Here is a 22,217-nt window from a genome sequence, read left to right on the forward strand (position 1 = left end):
GCCACAGGGGTGGATGGTGGGCATGGGGGTGGCATGGGTGGATTATAGCAGGCTGAGGGAGCATGTGCCAGGTGGGGCAGCGGCATGAAGAAAGCCCATTGAGCACAAGTCACACAGCTTGGTGGCAGGCTGGGGCTTCTTCCTCTCAGTTCCAGCCTAAAATACGAGAGCAGAGTGATGCCATCCCGCAAGCAGGTAGGAAGGGAAGGTGACAGACACACACGTGCAACATCCTCAAGTCTCACCTCAGTGTGACAGCTGGCATAGGGTCCCATTTGTTCCACTCTGCTGGCCACATTCTGGGGCACCTACATGTCAAATGGCACTGGCTTTACAATGGCTTTCTGCTGAACACAAGTTGCCCTAAACCAGATGGAGTTGCCTCAAATCTATATTGTTGACTTGCAGGCTGGGGAAATTCATCACTGCTAATCATTTACCTGTGCATAAAAACTACCTTTCTTCCTATCACATAATTCTACCAAAGATCCCATCAAGAATTCTTCTAATGTCACAACTAGCCATGTATATACCAGAACCACAAGGCACAAAGATTCCAAGAGTGTAAGCAAATCCTCTCCATGTGAACTCTGCGGGAGAGGGAATCGGCGGCACCAAGACTGGTAAGAGGACAATCTTAACAAGCAAAAGACGCCAGCATGTCCTGAACCTGGCTCTCCAGCTACCTCACTTGATGACACAAGGCAGGATTACTGCATCCCAATCATGCGCTGGTCATTCTCCAGATTCCTTCTGGTCTGCAGGATACACCTTACAAGATGGAGTAATTGTCGTCCCGACTGTCCAAATGAGGGGCCTGGAGCCTCATAAGCTAAGTCCTTTGCCGCGGTGCCACAGCCAGGGTGGTACTTTTCTCTGCTGTAGTTTCTTAACCATGATCCAGCCCAACAGAGCCCCATATTGTTAGGGGTGGCCACGTGCCTAGCTAACAGGACTCATGTGTGAGGCTGCTTCACCTCTCAGTGACCGAGTGACCAGGACTGGCCAGTGAGGTGCACAGGAAGCTGTTTGTGCTGCCTTCCCCCTGCTTCTCACCTGGAACACTGGCCACAGCTGCCACCTGGTGTATGTGAACTCGGAAGCCACTTGTTACAGAAGGCAGAGCAGAAAGAGAGAAGGTGTCTGGGTTCTTGGTGACACTGTGGGACCCCACACCACATATTCAGCCAACCTCTGGCCATTCCTTTTATTCTGCCTATGGGTAGCAAGCCTCTGTAGCTGGGGCTCTTACAAGCAGATTAATTCACCTTTCAAAGGCACAACCAGCAAGCTCAGTCACTGTGTGGGAGGACTCCAGGACCCCTCACAGACACCAAAACCTACAGTGGCTCAGGTGTCTTATGCAACATAAGTAACTGCACACACATGAGTAACAACATGAGTAACTGCACACACATCCTCCTGTACACTTTAAATCATCTCTAGATTTCCGAATACCAAGTAAATGCGAATATATATAGCTGTTAGACTGTATTTTTCAGGAAACGATGACAAGAAAAAAGTCTGCACGTGGGGATACAAGGGCTGACTGACCAGCCATCTACTATTTAAATGGTAGGGGGTGGGGCAATGGTACAATGGGAAGAGAAATTTCCTATCATTTCTCACTATACTGGAAAGACGTTAAGAGCACTTGTAGGGGTGGGCATTTGGCACAGTGGTTCAGTTGTCCCTTAGTATGCCTGAATCCCATACTGGAGAACCTGGTTTGAGTCCTAGATACTCAACCTCCAATCCAGCTTCCTGCTAATAGGAAGACAGCAGGTGATGGCTCAAGTACTTGGGTCCCTGACACCCACGTAGAAGACCTGGATTGAGTTCTAGGCTCCTTCTTTGGCTTGGCCCATCCATGTCTGTTGTGGGTATTTGGGGCATGAACAAGGAGATGGAACCTCTCTCTGTCTCTACCTCTCTCTATTTTTCAAATAAAATGAAAAAAAAAAAATTTAAAAAGAACACTGTAAAAGTTCAAATTGTTCCACTAATAAATAAGTCAATAATATAAAGCTAGAAATTGGAAAAACATAATTAGGAAAAATATTTCCCTTTTAAATACTCTACTAGGAAAATAAAGATATATAAGATGGATAAACCCTAATATAAAAAAGTGCATGGTAAATGCATTAGCTTTTAACTTGGGAACTATGAACTTCTGGTAACTGAATTTTAATAGTAACATAAGGAGAAGCTGGGTCGTGACTATGATAATGGATGTGGTTTTTTATTTCTTGGTGTGTTTGAAACTCATAATAACCCTATTTAAAATAGTTCTAAAAGAGATGATTGTTACATGACATTTTAAAAATTCAACTTCCTTGTTGGTTTTTCCCCTTCTCTCTACATCCATAAACGGTTTGACAAAGACAGACACATTTTAAAGGGAAGCAAACCCAAGACTCAGATCTCAGGGCACCCTCCCAGGACTGGACCCTATCTGTCAAGTCAAGGAAAGCTGGGGTGCCAGGAAGTGGTGATTCTTAACCTGGGATGTGCTGGCTACAACCTGGGACCAGACCCCCACTCGATAGCAAACAAAGGCCACAGGTCTGTTCCGTGTGCTGACAAAGTGGGCGCTAAGTAAGTGCTGCTGGAATCTCCAGCCCCTCCCACGTCACAGCAGGCTGTTCTGCACTTGAGGACAGTGTGGAGGCCAGGATCCCTGCTCTCTGAGGGTTGGGGGACACACACCTCAGTAAACCTGCAACTATTCTATAATTAAGAGGTTCAACCCCCCACTAAATGAAGAATTCAACAAGTAGAAAGACCACTACTCTGCAGAAATACAGACAGGGTTATAGACCATAATCAAATCTCAAAATGTCAATTTCGCTCATATACATTATATTTTTGGGGTACTCTATATGTCAGCTGCCACGCCAGCACCACTTTCTTCTCATTACCATACATATCCATTGCTAAAACTAAGAATAAGAAACAAATCACCAAGTTGACAGTTTCTGCTGGTTTTAGTAGTAGTAGTATTCTTCAATTCAGTCAGTAGTAGTCACAGTTACTATTCATTGCTGGTGACAACAGTTTAACAATGATTGAAAACCAAGTTGGGGAGCAGGTGTTTGGCGTGGGAGCTAAGATGCCTGAGTTGCATGTTAGAGTGGCTACATTTAATACCCACCTCTGTCCCCTGACAACACCTTCCTACTCATGTAGAGCCTGGAATACTCAGGTTCCTGCCACCACATGGGAGACTTGGATTCTTGGCTCCTAGCTTTGGCCTTGGCCACTGCAGGCATATGAGGAGTTGACCAACAGATGGGAGCTCTGTCTGCCTGCCTGATTCTCTCTCTGCCTCTCAAATAAAAATAAAGGGGGCCAGCACTGTGGCACAGCAGGTAAAGCTGCCACCTGCAGTGCCAATATCCCACATGGGTGCTGGTTCAAATCCCGGCTGCTCTACTTCCGATCCTGCTCTCTGCTATGGCCTGGGAAAGCAGCATATGGCTCAAGTCCTCGGGCCCCTGTACCCATGTGGGAGACCTGAAAGTAGCACCTGGCTCTTGGCTTCAGATGAGCCCAGCTCTGGCTGTTGGCAGCCATTTGGTGAGTGAACCAGCAGATGGCAGAGCTCTCTGTCTCTGCCTCTGCCTCTCTCTAACTGTGCCTCTCAAATAAATAAATCTTAAAAAACAAAAACAAAAAACCTGCTGCCTTTAAAAAGCAATAAAATAAAGACTAAGGGCTGGTGCTACGGCGTAGTGGGTAAAGCCACTGCCTGCAATCCGACACCAGTTCCGAGTCCCAGCTGCTCCACTTCCAATCCAGCTCCCTGCTATGGCCTAGGAAAGCAGAAGATGGTCCAAAAATCCTTGGGCCCCTGCACCTGTGTGGGATACCCAGAAGAAGCACCTGGCTCCTGGCTTCGGATCTGCACAGCCCCAGCTGTTGTAGCCAATTGGGGAGTGAACCAGCGACGGAAGACCTCTCTCTGTCTCTGCCTCTCTCTAACTCTGCCTTTCAAAACAAACAAACAAATAAATCTTTAAAATAAATAAAAGGACTATGCTCTTACTATTTATCCTACTAAGTTCACTTCCAAAATTTATTTTAAGGAAATCAGGAATATTCATAAAGATTTATGTAGAAGGATGTTCATTATTCTTTTTTTTATAGAACTATTTTATTTATTTTAAAGACAGAGTTACAAAGGGTGGCAGAGCCAGAGAGAGAGAGGTCTTCCATTCTGCTGGTGCACTCCCCAAATGACCGCAAGGGCCAGAGCTGATCCGATCCAAAGCCAGGAGCCAGGAGCTTCTTCCAGATCTCCCATACGGATACAGGGGCCCAAGGACTTGGGCCATCCTCTACTGCTTCCCCAGGCCATCGCAGAGAGCTAGATCACAAGTGGAGCAGCCGGGGCTCGAACCGGCGCCCATATGGGATGCTGGCGCTGCAGGCTGGGGTTTTTTAACCCACTGCGTCACAGCACTGGCCCCCATTATTCTTTTATTAATTAAAGATTTGAAAGGTAGAGTTACAGAGGGGGGAGGGAGAGAGCAAACAAACCTTTCATCTGCTGGTTTACTCCCCAGGTGGCCGCAATGGCTAGACCTAGGCCAGGCAGCAGCCAGGAACCTGAACTCCAAGTACTTGAACAATCTTCCTCTGCTTTTCCAAGCCATTAGCAGAGAGCAGGATCAGAAGTAGAGCAGTCAGGACTCAAATGGGCACTCATATGGGGTGCTGGCAATGCAGGCCATGGCTTAATCTGCTTTGCCATAATGCCTTATTAATTCTTTACAATAATTTATGAAACATCCATTTGAACAATGGAATACAATGCAGATGTTGAAAATCATGCTTTTAAAAACGCATTTAATGGAATTAGGAATTAAAGTGTTTATGATGAAATGTGTGTCTGTTCATTGTTGGGCAGATGTCTTCCAGAGCTTGCACAGTTCTGGGCCCTGGAAGGTGGTGCCTACAGCGCATGCTTCACAGGGTTTGATTCAGATCTACAGGAGGAGGTGGACAATCAACAAAATCGGCAACTAAGTACTTAGCAACAAGTTCTGGGGAAGGCTATGAGGAGAAATCATGGTGAGGTGAGAGCGGAGGGATCCAACTTACACTGGGGAGGTGGAGAAGGCTTTTCTGCGTCACAGACATGAGTCTTCAGGGAGTGGGCGTTATTCAGCACTGTGGGCGGGTGCCGGGAGGCCTGAGAAGCAGCAGAGGATCCGGCAGGGGACAGCAGGACTGGAGGCCTGGGGCGAATCCTGCCCTCTGGCTCCAGAGCAGTGGGAGAGGTTTCCAGAAAGGAAATGACAGAACCTTCCCTTTTTGACTCCGCAGGAAAGGCTGGGGAGAAGGGGCAGGAGGGGCAGTCAGGAGACACTGCAAGCCTGAGGGAAGGGAGAGCGGAGGACAGGTGCAGAGGTGCTCCAGGAGAGAACTGAGGGGGCTGAGCCAGATGAGGGGAGTCAGCATGCCCGAGGGTGATGGGGGAGAGCCGGACACAACTCAGCATATCCCGTACGCCCCCCGTGTGTCACAAGATATGTGTGCATGCTGTGCATATCAGTATATAATGGTGGGGCCAGCACTGAGGCGTAGAGGGTAAAGCTGCTGCCTGCAGTGCCGGCATCCCATATGGGCGCAGGTTCAAGACCCGGCTGCTCCACTTCGGATCCGGCTCTCTGCTATGGCCTGGGAAAGCAGTGGGAAAGCAGCAGAAGATGGCCAAACATCTGCCTCTAAGTCACTGCTTGGTACACCTAGATCCCAAATTGGAGTGCCCGGTTTGAGTTCCTGTTAATCACCTCTGACATGGCTTCCTGCTGAAGCTTTTGGGAGGCAGCAGATATATGGGCCGCTGCCACCCATGTAGGAGACCCAAATGGAGTTCTGGGTTCCTGGCTTCTGCCTGGAGCAGCTCTGGCTGTTGCAGCCATTTGGGGAGTAAATCAGTGGATGGTAATCTTTCTGTCTCTCCATATCTCTCTTTTTCAAATAAAATGAAAACAAAATTTAAAAAAAGAATAATTAGGGATAATTTGTATTTTCTTTTTATACTTTTCTAGATTTTCCAAACTTAAGAGAACGAACATACTTTAATAAGTAAGAAAGAGACTGCATGGCTGGGTTTTGTGTGTTTGTGTAAGATTTCCCTGTATCTTGTCAAAGTAATTTTAAACGTCATCTTTAAAAAGGTATATAGTTGGCTGGCGCCGCGGCTCACTTGGCTAATCCTCCGCCTTGCGGCGCTGGCACCCCAGATTCTAGTTCCGCCTGGGGCGCCGGATTCTGTCCCGGTTGCTCCTCTTCCAGTCCAGCTCTCTGCTGTGGCCCAGGAAGGCAGTGGAGGATGGCCCAAGTGCTTGGGCCCTGCACCCTCATGGGAGACCAGGAGGAAGCACCTGGCTCTTGGTTTCGGATCGGCGCAGCGCGCCAGCCATAGTGGCCATTTGAGGGGGTGAACCAATGGAAGGACGACCTTTCTCTCTGTCTTTCTCATACTGTCTAACTCTGCCTGTCAAAAAAAAAAAAAAAGGTATATAGTTTACCTTTTGGCAGGGCTAAAATTTAATTCAAAAGTATTTAAAAAAAAAAAAAAAAGTGGGAGGAGGCAAAGGCAAGGAACTGCTACACCCAAAGGCCATTGTGTAACAACTTCCTGTGCCATTACCGACATTCCTAAGCTGAAGTGTTTCTTTCTTCCTTCTCATTAATATTGCAGGGCAGCACAAGTGTTCCCCACAGCTAAGAGTGGTTTCTTTCAAGGCAAGTGAGAAAGGAACCTTCACTGGCAAAATACCCTTATAACAGTGAAAGGATACAGAGTTAGGGTCCTGTGCCCCAGGCAACGGAAGAGTAGATCAGTGAGAATCTTCCTCTAGGCCTTTCTCTCGCAGAAGGAAGAAGCTGCCTTTCTCTCTGGCCTCTATGCCCCAGTCTCTGGACTGAGGTGAGGGCACTGTCTGCGCTGGGACAGGGATCAAACCCACTTCAACAAATGTTAACTGAAGCCCTGCCCTGCACTGCACAAACGGCAGGGGAGTCCCAGCAGCCAGCCTCCAGCCAGCCTCCAGCAGAGCCCCACGAAACACGGAAGCTAAGACAGCTGTCCGCCCACCCAGGGCCTGGATGAGTCAAGTGCCCCAGGAGAGGGAAATAAAGTCCAATAGAAACAGCACATTCACAGGTGGAAAGTCCACTTGAGTCGAACCATGAATCCAGCCAGGGGAAGAGAGGAGGCAGTATTACCTACCAACAAAACCAAGAGTCCCGCCATGAACGGGGAAGGCTCGAGATGCAGGGAGAGGCTCACCTGCAAGCAGAATGTGTGCCCGAGAGAAGCTGCAGCAGGAGCTGTAAGCGGGAGGCTGTGCAGGGGGCACAGGGGAGCCGGGAAGGGCTGACCACTGTGCCCAGGAAATGAGAGGAAGGGGGATGGACCGGAGGGAAACAGGATGAAGCACAAAGAAACCCACAAGGATGGAAGCAGAACTTAGAGTGGCAGCAAGTCCTTCAGCAGTGAGACTAGCAACAGATATGCAAAGCGAAGGCAGAACTCCACCAGACCGCTGCCAGGGCATCCTGAACCCCTTCCCCAGGCCTGCCACCCCGAAGTCCCCAACAGGAGGTTCTAACCAGCGCCATGCGTGCAGGCTGGTGGTGGGAGCTCAGGTCGGGTAGTGCTCGACTGCCTCCCCCAGGCCTCAGCTGGGACATCAACTTGAATCCATCTCGAACGCTGGCCGGTTCTGAGGAGATGCGGGTGCCGCCTGCTCAGGATTCTGGAAACATCAGCTGTCACTCCTGGGTGAGACCCGACTGCCTCAGGGGCCTCACCTCCTCGGCAGTGCCATGCAAGCAACGTGCCTGATGGGTGGAGAACTTGCTCTTGCCCTGCTTTTTGGCCTGAGAATGCAAAGCATTCGCTCTGTTTTTCAGAATGCCGGGTCACTGGGTGCTGTGGCCACGCATTCTCAGAAGTCTGACTGTGAAGGCACAGTCTGACCATCGGCTGTTCTTATGCTGTAACAGGTTCGGTCTGTTTATCTGGGCCCCTCAGCAGCACAGCCAAGGTTGCCCAGAGAGAAAAAGCATATGCCAATTTCTCAGAGGAAGTGGCAACACAGAGCTCTAAGTGACATAGGCAAGGAGGTGCCGGGGTCACCAGCCCCTCTCTGCAGCGCTATCTGCTCCCACCAAACACCCACCCACCCTCAGATACACCCTCTCTGTGCTGCCGAAAAGGGTAGCTTCTGCAAAACCACACTTGGCCAAAAATCACCAACAAAGCTGCCAACTGCACTGCCATGACGAACTTCAGCTGACTTCAATATCATTATAATAAAATCACCACGGCTGACACTTCTAACGTGCGCCTGATGCCATGACACTTCTGAAACTTCAACAACAGGGCAAGGAAACGAGTGGTGCTCAAACCCCACCCTCTATGAATATCCTATTAAACCCCACTCCAGGCACCACTGCCTAAACCTTCAGATCATACAAGCAGATGACCTCAAACCCCACTGTGTACAGCTCTCTCTGGAACATGCCCACAGCATCTCTTGAGTGTATATATTTTTTTTAAGATTTATTCATTTTATCTGAGAAGCAGAGTTACAGAGAGAGAGGTAGAGACCGAGAGAGAGGTCTTCCATCCACTGGTTCACTCCCCAAATGCCTGCAATGGCCAGAGCTGCGCCAATCCGAAGCCAGGAGCCAGGAGCTTCTTCTGGGTTTCACACACAGATGCAGGAGCCCAAGGACTTGGGCCATGTTCCACTGCTTTCCCAGGCCACAGCAGAGAGCTGGACTGGAAGAGCAGCCGGGATGCAAACTGGCGCCACAGGCAGAGGCTTAGCCTTCTACCTAGCCACACTCCAGCCATGCACTTTTGCTTTGCATGTACCTAGATCATGTTCCTCTGCTGACCTTTACTTGGTCTCGTCCTCAAATTCTTTTTTGTATCACTACAAACAACCTGGACCCAGACATCTGATAACATCTTGATGGCTCACATCTTACAGAAACCACTCACCCAAGGCCTCCTCTGGAGACGTAACATGATTCAGGACATCACCTTCCTAGGGGGCCCAGCAGCCATGCACCTCCCTACTGGGGGCCAGTGAGTGGGACCCCAGACACCTTGCACTCTGAGTGCAGTGAGCCTGGCGGCAGCCCTACAACCATCACAGAAGCACTCCGCCTGTCAGCCCACCGCAGCTCGGCGTGGAATGAAGCCACAGCCTGGCACAGAGAAACATCACAGTTCTCAACATCACTGCAAGTTCAGGGCTGCGATTTCTAAAATTGTCAGGAAAAAGGGGCAGGCGAGCATGGTAATACGGTCATCTGAAACCATGAGGATCAAAATAAATAGTGGAACTAAAATTTTTATAAGAGATAAAAGCTAAATTTAAATGGTTACTTATGCCAGTAAATATCTAAAGCTCCAAAATACGCTCAGAACCAAAAGCACTTCTTGTTTTTCCAACTCCTTAAGCCTGTATTTAAAGAACAGTTCCTTCCTATGGAGTACTAACCTATTGGCTAGTTTCTTTCTTCCAAACAGAAAAATCTCCTATGCCTTCAGTAATTGATGTGGAAAAGATTTCATGATTATATCATTTGACATACAGATTATATTGTTACAAAGAAAAACTTCTCAAGTCTTTTACTACCTCCAGAAATTTTCATTTTAAATATTTTAATTAAAAATATTCCTGGCCGGCGCCACAGCTCACTAGGCTAATCCTCCGCCTTGCGGCGCTGGCACACCGGGTTCTAGTCCCGGTCGGGGCGCCGGATTCTGTCCCAGTTGCCCCTCTTCCAGGCCAGCTCTCTGCTGTGGCCCGGGAGTGCAGTGGAGGATGGCCCCAGTACTTGGGCCCTGCACCCCATGGGAGACCAGGAGAAGCACCTGGCTCCTGGCTTCGGATCAGTGCGATGCGCCGGCCGCAGCGCACCGACCGCGGCGGCCATTGGAGGGTGAACCAACGGCAAAGGAAGACCTTTCTCTCTGTCTCTCTCTCTCACTGTCCACTCTCCCTGTCAAAAAAAATATATATATATTCCTGAATATGCTAGTTACATGGTTATGCTTGATACTTGAAAATTCACTGAGCAGTATGCTTAGGTATCATGTACTTTAATTTTATTTATTTATTTATTTGACAGGCAGAGTGGACAGTGAGAGAGAGACAGAGAGAAAGGTCTTCCTTTTCCATTGGTTCCCCCCCAATGGCCGCGCTGATCCAAAGCCAGGAGCCAGGTGCTTCCTCCTGGTCTCTCATGCAGGTACAGGGCCCAAGGACCTGGGCCATCCTCCACTGCACTCCCGGGCCACAGCAGAGAGCTGGACTGGAAGAGGGGCAACCGGGACAGAATCTGGTGCCCCAACCAGGACTAGAACCTGGTGTGCTGACGCCGCAGGCAGAGGATTAGCCTAGTGAGCCGCAGCACCGGCCGGTATCATGTACTTTTAAAATGAAACAAAAATTATTTCAGAGAGACACAAAGTTCCTCTCTGCTGCTAGTACAGGCTGGGCCAGAACTTGTCGCTCCCCCTCTTCGTGGAGGAACGACACTAAGCCCTGCCTAGGCTTCATATCCGAGTCACGGCACCATTATGTCGCTCCCCCTCTTCGTGGAGGAACGACACAGGACCCTGCGCTGTTCTTTTGTCTGCTCGGCCCTCCCCGGGTTTGCTGCTGGTTCTTCCCGGGTTGGCTACTATCCCTTCCACCTCCGTGGAAGGGCAGTTCCCCCTGGCCACATTCCCCACTTCCGCAGGGGAGCGGCACACCGCCGGCCGGTTCTCTCGGGGGCTGCACGGGTTCCCTTAGATGTTCCCCATAGATGTTCCCGGTGCATGCCGTCTCTCTCCTCCTTTATAGTCCTCCTCCGCCAGTCCTAACTCGGCTGCCCACACGCCGAGTACGCTGCTCTCCTCCAATCAGTAGCAAGTCCTACAGTTCATTAGTTGAACTGGAGGCAGCTGTGCGGAAGCTGTTTACTTCTCTCCCAGCGCCATATTGTGGGAGAGCAGATGCATACAATAAGTCTTAATTCCAGTAACTCAGTCTAGTCCGGTTTGCTCCTCACAGAACTCAATTCAAATCTCACATATGTGGGTGGCAGGAACCCAATTACTTGAGCCATCACCACTGCTCCCCAGGGTCTGCATTAGCAGGAAGCTGGAGTGAGGAGCCAAAGCAAGGAATCAAACTCAGGCATTCTGATATAGGATGTAGGCATCCTAACTGGTATCTTAACCCACTGGACCAAACGCCCACCCCCATACCTGTTTTTTGTTTTTTGTTTTGTTTTGTTTTGTTTGACAGGCAGAGTGGACAGTGAGAGAGAGTGAGAGACAGAGAGAAAGGTCTTCCTTTTCCATTGGTTCACCCTCCAATGGCCACTGCAGCTGGTGCACCGCGCTGATCTGAAGCCAGGAGCCAGGTGCTTCTCCTGGTCTCCCATGCGGGTGCAGGGCCCAAGCACTTGGGCCATCTCCCACTGCACTCCTGGGCCACAGTAGAGAGCTGGCCTGGAAGAGGGGCAACCGGGACAGAATCTGGCGCCCCCGACTGGGACTAGAACCCGGTGTGCTGGCACCACAGGCGGAGGAGACCCATACCTGTTTTAAATGTAAGTTTTACTTTAAGGAAATATCTGAAGAGAAAGATGTTTACAAACACTCAAATCAAATAGACATTTAATAAGTCTTGGTCTGAATCAAATGAAATAAATGCACGTGTGTATACATGCAATCAATAAAACTGCATAAAATGCATGTATCTAAGACCCTGTACGAACAGGGCATTTACGGCCATTCTGATGAAAACCGGCGTTAAAGATAGCACCGAAGCTCAAAGTACAGGAGAACAAAACTGCAACTCAGTTAAAAGGCAACACAATAGGAGACAAAGGGGAAAGATGCTAGGCTAGGATTCTCTTCCCCCAGTATCCTGGCACCTAATAACCTGCTTTATCCAGACATGTGCAGCTCTAGCGGCACAGCTGATCTCTGCTCTCTCTCACAATGACTTTCCTGTGGGAAATTTCTGAAAGCAAATGCACCTTTTATCCAGGGCAGAAGCAGCCAGAGTTGGAGGGAAGGAAGGAGGCGCAGCTGTTGTAGGCGACAAAGCAGCACTCCACACAAAAGACAGAGTCACTTCCGAAGCATAACTGTGGTACATGGAGCTCTCTGTGCTGCCAAGTAACACACGTGAAATGTTGACGGGGCTCAGCAAGGCTTCATTATTTCATGGGCGGTAATTATCGCTGATGGATTTGACCCTACTAAGATGCCACCAACATCACCGTGGACTATTTGCTCAACTTGTTCCTCTTCCTCACGGCTGAAACACAAACGCCAAGGGCATGGGGCTCAATGGCCTCTTTGGTCAGCAAGTAATTTATAGAAGATTTAAAGCTTTGCCATTGGCCTGAACGTCCGGGGTCTCCCAGGCCTGCTCCTTCCCTACTCTTAACACCTGTCCTGCCAGGAGGTGGCACGTGGTCTCGCAGCCAGCACTGTCTGCAGCCTGTGCCTGAGAAAAGCAACTCCAACTAACAACACTCGCAAGTGAATCCTGGCACAGCTCACAGGGCCAAAGAAGCCCCCTGCAAAAGAGCAAGGATGCGTTTCACAAACACATCAATCCCCAGTGAGATGCTATGATGAGAAACTACAATAGGAGGCCTGGGCTTTGTTTTGGAAATAAGAGATGACAGTGCCAGCCTTTTCCCAGGACTGCGATGCCAGCTTCCTTCTGAGGAACTGAATGTGCTCACCCCATCCTGAAGAGCTCTGAGCACAGACTCTTGCTGATTTTCTAAGACAACAGAAAAACTTGGCTTACTTCCCTTTCATACAACTGTGAGTTCTGAGATGAGAGATGGAACTGGCTTTCCTAAGTCATTTCATAACACAATTACATTTTAGCTCCACTTTAGAGAGCCTAGTCCCTTAATCTGGATTCTTTTCAGCTATGTGAATTGCTAAGGGGTACAAATGTAGAGTTATAAATTGTGTATTTATACATTATTGGTGCCACTTCCCCTAATGTACCCCTTTATTCCTAAGCAACAGGGAAATCAGACCATATTTCCATGGCTCCTTCGGCTTTTTCTTTCTCATCTCATGAATGTAATTACATCTCCTGTAACAACATACACAATTTTTTTGAAAACAAGAGAAAACAGGGGCCAGCACTGTGGTGCAGCGGGTTAACGCCCTGGCCAGAAGCGCCAGTATCCCACATGGGCGCCAGTTCAAGACCCATCTGCTCCATGAATGATCTGGCTCTCTGCTGTGGCCTGGGAAAGCAGTGGAACATGGCCCAAGTCATTGGGCCCCTGCACCCATGTGGGAGACCCGGAGGAAGCTCCTGGCTCCTGGCTTCGGATCGGCACAGTTCCGGCCATTGCGGCCAGTTGCGGAATGAACCATCTGATGGAAGTCCTCTCTCTCTCTCTGTGTAACTTTTTCAAATAAATAAATAAATCTTAAAAAAAAAAAAAAAAGAGAGAGAGAGAGAAAAACAGCGTCAGAGAATTGCCAATGCATGTCAATCAAACCTCCCCTTAACTACATAAAAAATACACAAGCCAAAGACAAGACAAAGCCTGCCTCAGAACAACCCCAAATAAATCCCAAAGAAAGGGTGAAGTGTGAAAGCCCTTCTCATCTGCACAAGAATAGAATGGGGGAGGGAGACTTCAGGAGAGCCCAGAAACTTCTGGATCTTGCCTGAAAAGGAAAGGCAGCTAGAAAAGATGTTTTAGGCAGAAGGAACGGAGCAGTTCAAGGGCACACGCACAAACCCCCGGATGAGCAGTCACCAGCTCTGCACCCACCTGGTCACACCCTGCATTCACCAGCTCCTGCAGCATCTGCCGGTTAACTTCCGCCACTGTGGAGGTGCCGGATTCGTTAGCAAAAGGCAACAAGGAGTATCTGATTTCCCGCAGAGCTTTCTGATAAGGTCCAAACTTCGGGGTGGCTCTCTGCTGCTGCCTGGCGGCATCCTTGCTCCCCAGGGAAGCATCACTGTTTGGTCCCACGGGCAACCCCTGAGTGGAAGGCTTGGGCGGCTGCTTCAGCCCCTCGCGGATCTCCTGCAGTCGCTGTCGGCTATTTCCAGAATAAGTCGTGGCAGGAAAAGTCTTTGGCCTCATTGTTAGTCCAGTTTCCTTTTACCATAAATATAATCTTCTTAAAGTGTTTTATTATTTAAAAATAAAACAATAAAAAGCCGTCAATAGCATCAGTCAGTTGTAAACATATTTTCAAGACAACTTCCTTTTGAAAATTTGCTTTCCTTCAACTTTGTAGTTCCTAGAGAGAACCTAAATGTCCCAGAGTCTCCATGGCGAAGTCTCACTCTCTGAAAAACAGAACGGATGGGAGAAACATGTTCATTTGTGGTTTTCACATCATGGCAACGCTATGTTTCACAAAATGAACCCTGATCTTGGAAACACTCCACTTAGAAAAATAAGAAAGAAGCAACTGCACGCCAGATATGACAAAAATGCTGTTCATTTCTGGTTCGAGCACACATGACATCCAGGGCTGTCCCACGGTGTCTCCTGTGATTTGGAGTCTGTGAATAGTAAGCCTCCATCAAGGGCAAGAACAGCAGTATTAACAACTGACAGGTCATTGAAAACAATTCATTATGATATGACCTCATTTTGAAATCCACGGCTTGAGTGGTTCGGCTTAAATGTTCTACAAGGGATCCTGGCTCTCCAGCTTGTTCCTAATCACCAATTCACTGGTCCCTGCCTTAGTCCTTCATCCAGTGCCTCTACTAACCTCTCCACCCATGTAAGGCTGTGGCCCTTATAAAACCCTCCCAGTCTCCCTGAAAGGTGCCACAGAACTTGTCACACTGAAGGTGCTCTCTATTGCAATCAAAAGCACTTTCCACACGACACATTAGGAGACTGTGAAGGTAACACTTCCATGATTTTTTACAAGGTGGCCACTTGCCAGCATTTTGATGTAAACAGTAAAATAAAAATATCTTTCCTGTAGAAACTGAAACAAATGTGGGAAGCCTGTGAGTGATGTCTCTGTCAGAGTCACTGTGACCACATTAACACAAATGACTCTGCCACTCAAAAACTGGGTTGTTAATCCTTGAGGTGTTGGTCTGCAAGTGGCTGGGGCTTCTGGGGTCATGGTGATGACACAGCTCTTGATCTGGCTGCCATTTACAAGTGCCTTTTGTGGGGCCAGCACTGTGGCATACTGTGTAAAGCTGCCGCCTGCAGTGCCAGCATCCCATATGGGTGCCGGTTCGAGCCCTGGCTGCTTCACTTCCGATCCAGCTCTCTGCTGTGGCCTGGGAAAGCAGTAGAAGATGGCCCAAGTCCTTGGGCCCCTGCACCCATGTGGGAGACCTGGAGGAAGTTCCTGGCTCCTGGCTTCAGATCAGCTCAACTCCGGCTGTTGTGGCCAACTGGGGAGTGAACCAGCGAATGGAAGACCTCTCTTTCTCTGCCCCTCCTTCTCTCTCTGTGTAGCTCTTTCAAATAAATAAATTTTTTTAAAAAGTGCCTTTTTGTGAGCATTTTTAGTCTTATAATTTGTGTACTTTTAAACAATATGTGTTAAAACTTGGGGGGAAATGGGCCGGCGCTGTGGTTCACTTGGTTAATCCTCCGCCTGCAGCGCCGGCATCCCACACGGGAGCCAGGTTCTAGTCCCAGCTGCTCCTCTTCCAGTCCAGCTCTCTGCTGTGGCCTGGGAGGGCAGTGGAGGATGGCCCAAGTGCTTGGGCGCCTGCACCTGTGTGTGAGACCAGGAAGAAGCACCTGGCTCCTGGCTTCGGATCGGCGCAGTGCCGGCCATAGTGGCCATTTAGGGGGTGAACCAGCAGAAGGAAGACCTTGCTCTCTCTCTGTCTCTCTCTCTCATGCCTAACTCTATCTGTCAAATAAAAACAAAACAAAACAAAACAACTTGGGGGGGGGGAGACTGTTCCCACCCCCAAAAGGAGCCCAGCTGCCATCCTGGATTGTAGCAGCTTCCCACCTCCAGGGCAAACTGACCAGGATCTTCCTTCCTGCGGCTCTTGAGCCTGTACCCTGTGCTGACGTGACTGGACAGAGGATGCCCCTGCATCCGGGCCTGAAAACGGAACTTCTTTATGGCTCTATTTCTCTAGTCTGGACGATGTCTCGGGGCCTGCCTTTCTGCAGTGGAATGACAAGCAGCTGCAGCCTGCTAGCGTCTCGTGATGGTGAATGAGCCTTCTCACAGGATGCTGTCCTTTACAGAGGGTCAGCCACAGGGACTAACGTTCCACTCCATGCAAAAGCAGACAGGCAGGCCACTGGCAGGGTAAATCTCCGTATTCTCTCTGCCTTCAAGCCCAGTTCTCTGCAAGATGACTGTCATCAGCTCCTGGAACCCCTGCCCCCCCCACTCCGGGTTGCCACTCCTCCCCAGGCATCAGTCACCTCCACGGAGTGCTGCACTTGTCCTTCAAGCCCACCCCCAGTGAAGATCAGTCCTGGACACGCCATTCTTTAGCTCACCCACGGCAGGGGCGCCCCACCTCCCGCACCAAGTCCAGCCTCGGAACAGGGCCTTGGGGGTCCTTCCCTTCCCCATCAAGGCCCTGTGCAGCTCTCAGCTTCACCCCTGGTGACTGCGGAAGCCGGGTGTGGAGCCTGCAGGCTTCTCATTCCTCTCTTCCTTTGCTTCTGCTGTTCCTTCTAGTATCCCCACACTTGGGTTTAGTTACCTCCATTTCTTTTTTTTTTTTTTTTTTTAAGATTTATTTTATTTATTTGAAAGAGAGTTACAGGGAGAGGTAGAGACAGAGAGAGAGGTCTTCCATCCACTGGTTCACTCCCTAGATGGCCGCAACAGCTGTACTGGCACGGATCTGAAGCCAGGAGCCAGGAGCCACAAGCTTCTTCCGGGTCTCCCACGTGGGTGCAGGGGCCAAGGTCTTGGGCCATCCTCCACTGCTTTCCCAGGCCATAGTAGAAAGCTGGATTGGAAGTGGAGCAGCCATGACTAGAACTGGCACCCACATGTGATGCCGGCACTTCAGGCCAGGGCTTTAACCCACTGCGCCACAGTGCCGGCCCCTAGTTACCTCTATTTCAAAATTGCTTTTCATTTTCTCTTTTATTCTCCCGAACTTTTGATGGTCTCCCCTCTTCGGGCCCTCTTCCTCACCATCACCTTGCACTTGCCTTGTGTATGCTCACTGAAGGCAAGATTTTGTTCTTATTCTCAGTGCCTGAAACTCAGTAGGCACTTAATAAACGCTTGCAAGGCAGACAGCAGTGGATGGGCAGGGGATGGATACACCTTGACCACGAAACACCCTCCCTTGCACTGAACTGATTGTCGTGCAGGTTGTGAAGGTAGTATGGTTGGCTATGTCTTCTCTGTTTTAACTTTTAAAGAAAGGGAAGAACACGAAAGCCTGAACAGAGGGATTTGTGGGGATTCCTACAGGGAAAAGAACAGCTCTTCTGCCTGATCCCAGACATCCCCAATGTCCCTAGGATCCTCCAAATGTGCTAGGTGCTACTTGAGAATCTCCCCATTGTCACTGGAACGTGAGCCTCTGGTTATAGAAACTTAGGCATTTTCAAAACAGATGCTTAGACCACAAAGTCGCTGAAAATGAGTGTGGTTGCAAGATGCCCTATTTTATACCAATTAAGCAGAGCCTAGGCTTCTGGGCCATGGCCAGTGCAGGCACGGGGGAGGCGCGGCTGTCCTTGAGCTTAACAGTTCGCTAGCTACCCGCTCAGTCCCACAGCACTTCAGAGCACTTGGTGCATTTCAGATTGAGAAGGGTATTTAGTCTGGTTCTTACCTTCTAAATGGAATCTTCTCGCAGTTATGCTAGGGCTGGGCATAGTTAAAACAATCTTAAGAAACATCCCCCTTCCCATCCAAGAAAGGAATAGTAACTTAATGTCATTCCTTAGTATTTGCTGTTATACATCCACAGGAATTCCTCCACAGAAAACTCTTTACACAACATAGAAAGTACCAGATAAATATTAGGTATTATTTTTCCCCACAACAAAGCATCTGTGAAGTAGGGTCCCATTTCATAGTCACAAAATTTTCTTTCTTTTTTTTTTTTATTTTTTGACAGGCAGAGTTAGACAGAGAGAGAGAGACAGAGAGAAAGGTCTTCCTTCCATTGGTTCACCCCCCAAATGGCTGGCGTGCTGTGCTGATCCGAAGCCAGGAGCCAGGTGCTTCCTCCTGGTCTCCCATGCGAGTGCAGAGCCCAAGCACTTGGGCCACAGCAGAGAGCTGGACTGGAGGAGGAGCAACCGGGACAGAAACCGGCGCCCCAACCGGGACTAGAACCTGGGGTGCTGGCACTGCAGGTGGAGGATTAGCCAAGTGAGAAGCAGCACCAGCCAAAAATTTTCTTTTTTTTTAATATTTACTTTAATTATTTGAAAGGCAGAGTTACAGGTGGGGGGGGAGAAGGCAGAGAGAGACAGAGAGAGAGAGAGAGAATCTTTTCATCCACTGCTTAACTCCCAAAATGGCTACAGTGGCAGGAGCTTGCAACTTCATCTGGCTCTCCCCTGTGGGTGGCATGGGGTCAAGCACTTGGGCCATCCTCTGCTGCTTTTCTAGGCACCTTAGCACGGAGCTGCATTGGATGTGGAGCAACCAGGATTCCAACAGGTGTTCTGACATGGGATGCAGGCATCCCAGGCAGCTGCTTAATTTGCTGCACCACTTACAAAAGCTAAAAGTCCTGCTCCCTCTGCCCCTCCCCTTTCAAAGGATGTCCTTTTTTGGATCAATTTCTCTTTTTTTCAATGTCTCCAAACCAAAACAGGCTCACTTTAAAAACATTTTTTTTAATTTATTTTAATTTCTCTAAAATGCAGACACAAGAAGGACAGAGAGAGAGAAAAATATTTCCCATGCATTGATTCTCTCCCCGGTGCCTGCTATGGTCCCTAGGTGGGGCTGAAAACAGGAGTCAGGAATTCAAAACAGGTCTCCCACATGGGAGGTAGAGACTGGATTACTTGAGCCATCTCCCCACTGCCTCCCAGGGTCTGCACTGCTGGGACACTGGAGTCAGCAGCAGCTCAGGTCAGAGCCAGGCATCAAACCCAGGCACTCCCTGTGGGACAGGAGTATCCTAATTAGCATCCCAACCATAAGGCTGAACACCTGCCCCAGTTCGACCCATTTTTGAATTTAATGATTTATGAAATTACACAATGTGTACTCTTTGGGCTTCTCTTGTTCAGTTCCACATTCTGTTTGCTTATCCATACACAGGGTGTGCAGTGTTAGCTGTCATTTTTCATGGCTGAGTACCATTCCGTTGTCTGAACACAAAACAGCTTATTCACCCATCCTGACATCTGACCCCCAGCCTGGACTATTACAGATGTTGGCCTACTCGGCTCCAGCCCCGAGCTGGCAGGAGCTGAGTGGGGAGTGATCTGTTCTAGGACCTTGCTTTCCCACCATGTCAAACACTTCTCTATAATTCCAAGGCACAGCCCTTGGTTGGTTCTTGCGGTATTTTTGAGATAAAAAACAAACAAACAAACAAGGCATTCCTTCCTCAAGTAAACTTTTCTGTTACTGTAACAACTCTCGCCCTGGGGAGCTTTCTCAAGTCAGGTGGGCAGCAGCCCTAACCTTCTCAAGTCACTCCCAGTCACATGGCACAACCCAGCATGCAGCTAGGCCAGGGGTGGGAAAAGTTTGAATCAAATGGAGGTTGGGAACTGGACCTCTGGGGCAGGGGAGGGAAAGGAATGGACTGGGTGTCAGTCACGCAGGAGGAGAGTGATCGTGTGTGTCAGTCACCCAGGAGGAGGGTGATCATGTGTGTCAGTCACCCAGGAGGAGGGTGATCGTGTGTGGGTGTCAGTCACGCAGGAGGAGGGTGATCTTGTGTGGCCTCCGGAATCTGTGCCTAGTTCTGTGCTGCATGGCTTCGTGAGGACAGGTGACTCTCCACAGCTGCCCAGGGCTTCTTTGAGTGGCTCACTCCCCAAATAGGCTGAACGCACTCTCAAAGCGGCAGGCGTATGTATGTCACCAGGCACGTGTGTCATCTTAGATGTGGAGCTCTAAGCAGTGCACACTGTACACCCGCACACTGGGGCTGTCACCAGGTCCTGGGGACGCAGAGGAGAATGATCAGCTTCTGACTCTAAAGGAGTTCACAGCTCAGGATGAGGAGGCAGAGGAGAAAATCGGTTACTTGCACACAGCATGATACGTGTGACAATGAGCATTTGCAGGAATCAGAAAGATGTGAAACAGACCAATGGCTGAGGACAGGGAGAAGGTTCTGGGGTTGGCAGCACCGAGAGGAGAACCCTTGGGAGTTGACGATGTTTGCTACAGGGGGATGGGCTCAAAGATAGAGCCCATGGTGGCACCATTCTGAAACCTCGCTTCTCGGACAGCAGGCAGCACCAGGAGGGCAGCCTCCGAGGTGGAACAGGCAGACAGCACAGGGTCAGGGAACTCCTTCAGGGTCTCAGTGCCAAGGAAGCAGCAGCCAGGGCAGGAGGCCTGGGTTCGTGCCCGTGCAGGTACGGAGCTCTGTGCAGTCTGGGCCTGCTGCCCGAGCTCCCTGAGGTAATGAGGGCCCTATGCTGGCTCTGTATACCTGTTCCAGCGTCACCCATGATGCTGCTTATGAGTGCACACTCCACCTGTCATGCGTGGACAATGGCCGATCCTTATCATCACTCATTAAGTCAAGGACTCAGAATAAGCTGGACTAAAAAGCTGTAATCAGGTCAGGAGACAGGCCAGGTCGAATCCAGATGGGCTCAGAAGAAAAGATCCACACAGAATGTAGAAATGCCCCACTTACCCCCAGTGGTGCCTGTTTAAATTGGTGTTTAAGAACAAGGCCGGGAAAGAGAGAAACGTGAACTGACGTCATGAAACCCGCTCTCTCGAAGGTGTGCATGAGCAGCGCCAAGCCTCAGGAGGGCACCCCTGAGTCCAGCACCAGATTCTGCCTTACCTCAGCAGTTCCCCGCCCACCCTCCCCACCCCCCAACCCCCACTGCCCAGACCACCAGGCTTCCTCTATCCCACATTTGTGGCTCAAAACCCCTCCACAGAAGGGTCTTCCTGACCATCCAATCTAAGGGACTCCATTGTCACTCACAGCACAACCACTGCAAGTCGTGCCTGACTGGTCTGTAAGGAGGGCAGAAGCCCTCTGGTTCACCCCTACCTGCTGCCAGCATTGTCTGCCAATGACACAAGTCCTCAGTTCTACCCTGGGGAAGAAGCCAGCAGCCCAGGCAGTCTAAGGAGGTCACCTTCTCTCTCTGAAGTCCAAGTGAAACACACCTGTGCCAAGTTCACACAGACCTTGTGTGAAAGGCCATGTGAGTGGGGAGGGCCCAGCATTGTGGTACAGGGAGTTAAACTGCCACCTGCAATGCTGACATCCCATATGGGTGCTGGTTGGAGACGCAGCTGGTCCAATTCTGATCCAGATCTTTGCTAATGTGCCTGGGAAAAGCCGTGGAATATGGTCCAAGTGCTTGGGTCCCTGCACCCATAGGAAAAACAGGGAAGAAGCTCTGAGGTCATGGCTTTGGCTTGGCCATTGTGGCCATTTGGGAGTGAACAAGCAGACGGAAGATATCTCTCTCTGTCTCTCTCTCTCTGTGTAACTTAAATAAACAAAAATAAATCATTAAAAAAAAAAAAAAAGAGGAAGCTAGTGTTACGGCATAACAGGTTAAGCCACTGCCTGCAATGCCTGCATTCTATATGGGAGCCAGCTCAAGTCCCAGCTCCCTGCTAACAAGTCTGGGAAGCAGTAGAAGATGGCCCAACTTCTTTGGCCCCTGCACTCATGTGGGAGACCTGGAAAAAGCTCCTAGCTCCTGGCTTCAGCCTGGCCATTGCAGCCATTTGGGGAGTGAATCAGGGGATGGAAGACCTCTTTATCTATTTCTCCCCCTCTCTGTATGTAACTCAGACTTTCAAATACATAAAATAATTCTTAAAAAAATTAAAAAGCACATGAGAGGCAGGCATTTGGCATAACAATTAAGATGCTGGGTTAAGATGCCTGCATCCACAATGGAGTGACTGAGCTGGATTCCCTGCTCTGGCTCCTGATAATGGAGACCCTGGGATGCAGCAGACACGGCTGAAGTGATAAGGCCCCTGCCACTCACAAAGGAGTGAG

General features: G+C 49.6%; 1 protein-coding gene across 2 annotated transcripts in view; it reads right to left on the reverse strand.

The window, feature by feature from the left end:
• Positions 1-14,388, reverse strand: part of LATS2 (large tumor suppressor kinase 2) — a 60,329-nt gene extending 45,941 nt beyond the window's left edge. For both annotated transcript variants that reach the window (XM_002712803.5, XM_008259923.4), the window contains exon 1: positions 13,861-14,388. In XM_002712803.5, the coding sequence (XP_002712849.3) occupies positions 13,861-14,181 (321 nt within the window). In that variant the 5' untranslated portion in view covers positions 14,182-14,388. The remainder of the gene's footprint in view (positions 1-13,860) is intronic.
• Positions 14,389-22,217: the final 7,829 nt, after the last annotated feature.

Source organism: Oryctolagus cuniculus, chromosome 9, assembly GCF_964237555.1.
Source record: "Oryctolagus cuniculus chromosome 9, mOryCun1.1, whole genome shotgun sequence".
NCBI classification, from domain to species: Eukaryota; Metazoa; Chordata; class Mammalia; order Lagomorpha; family Leporidae; genus Oryctolagus; species Oryctolagus cuniculus.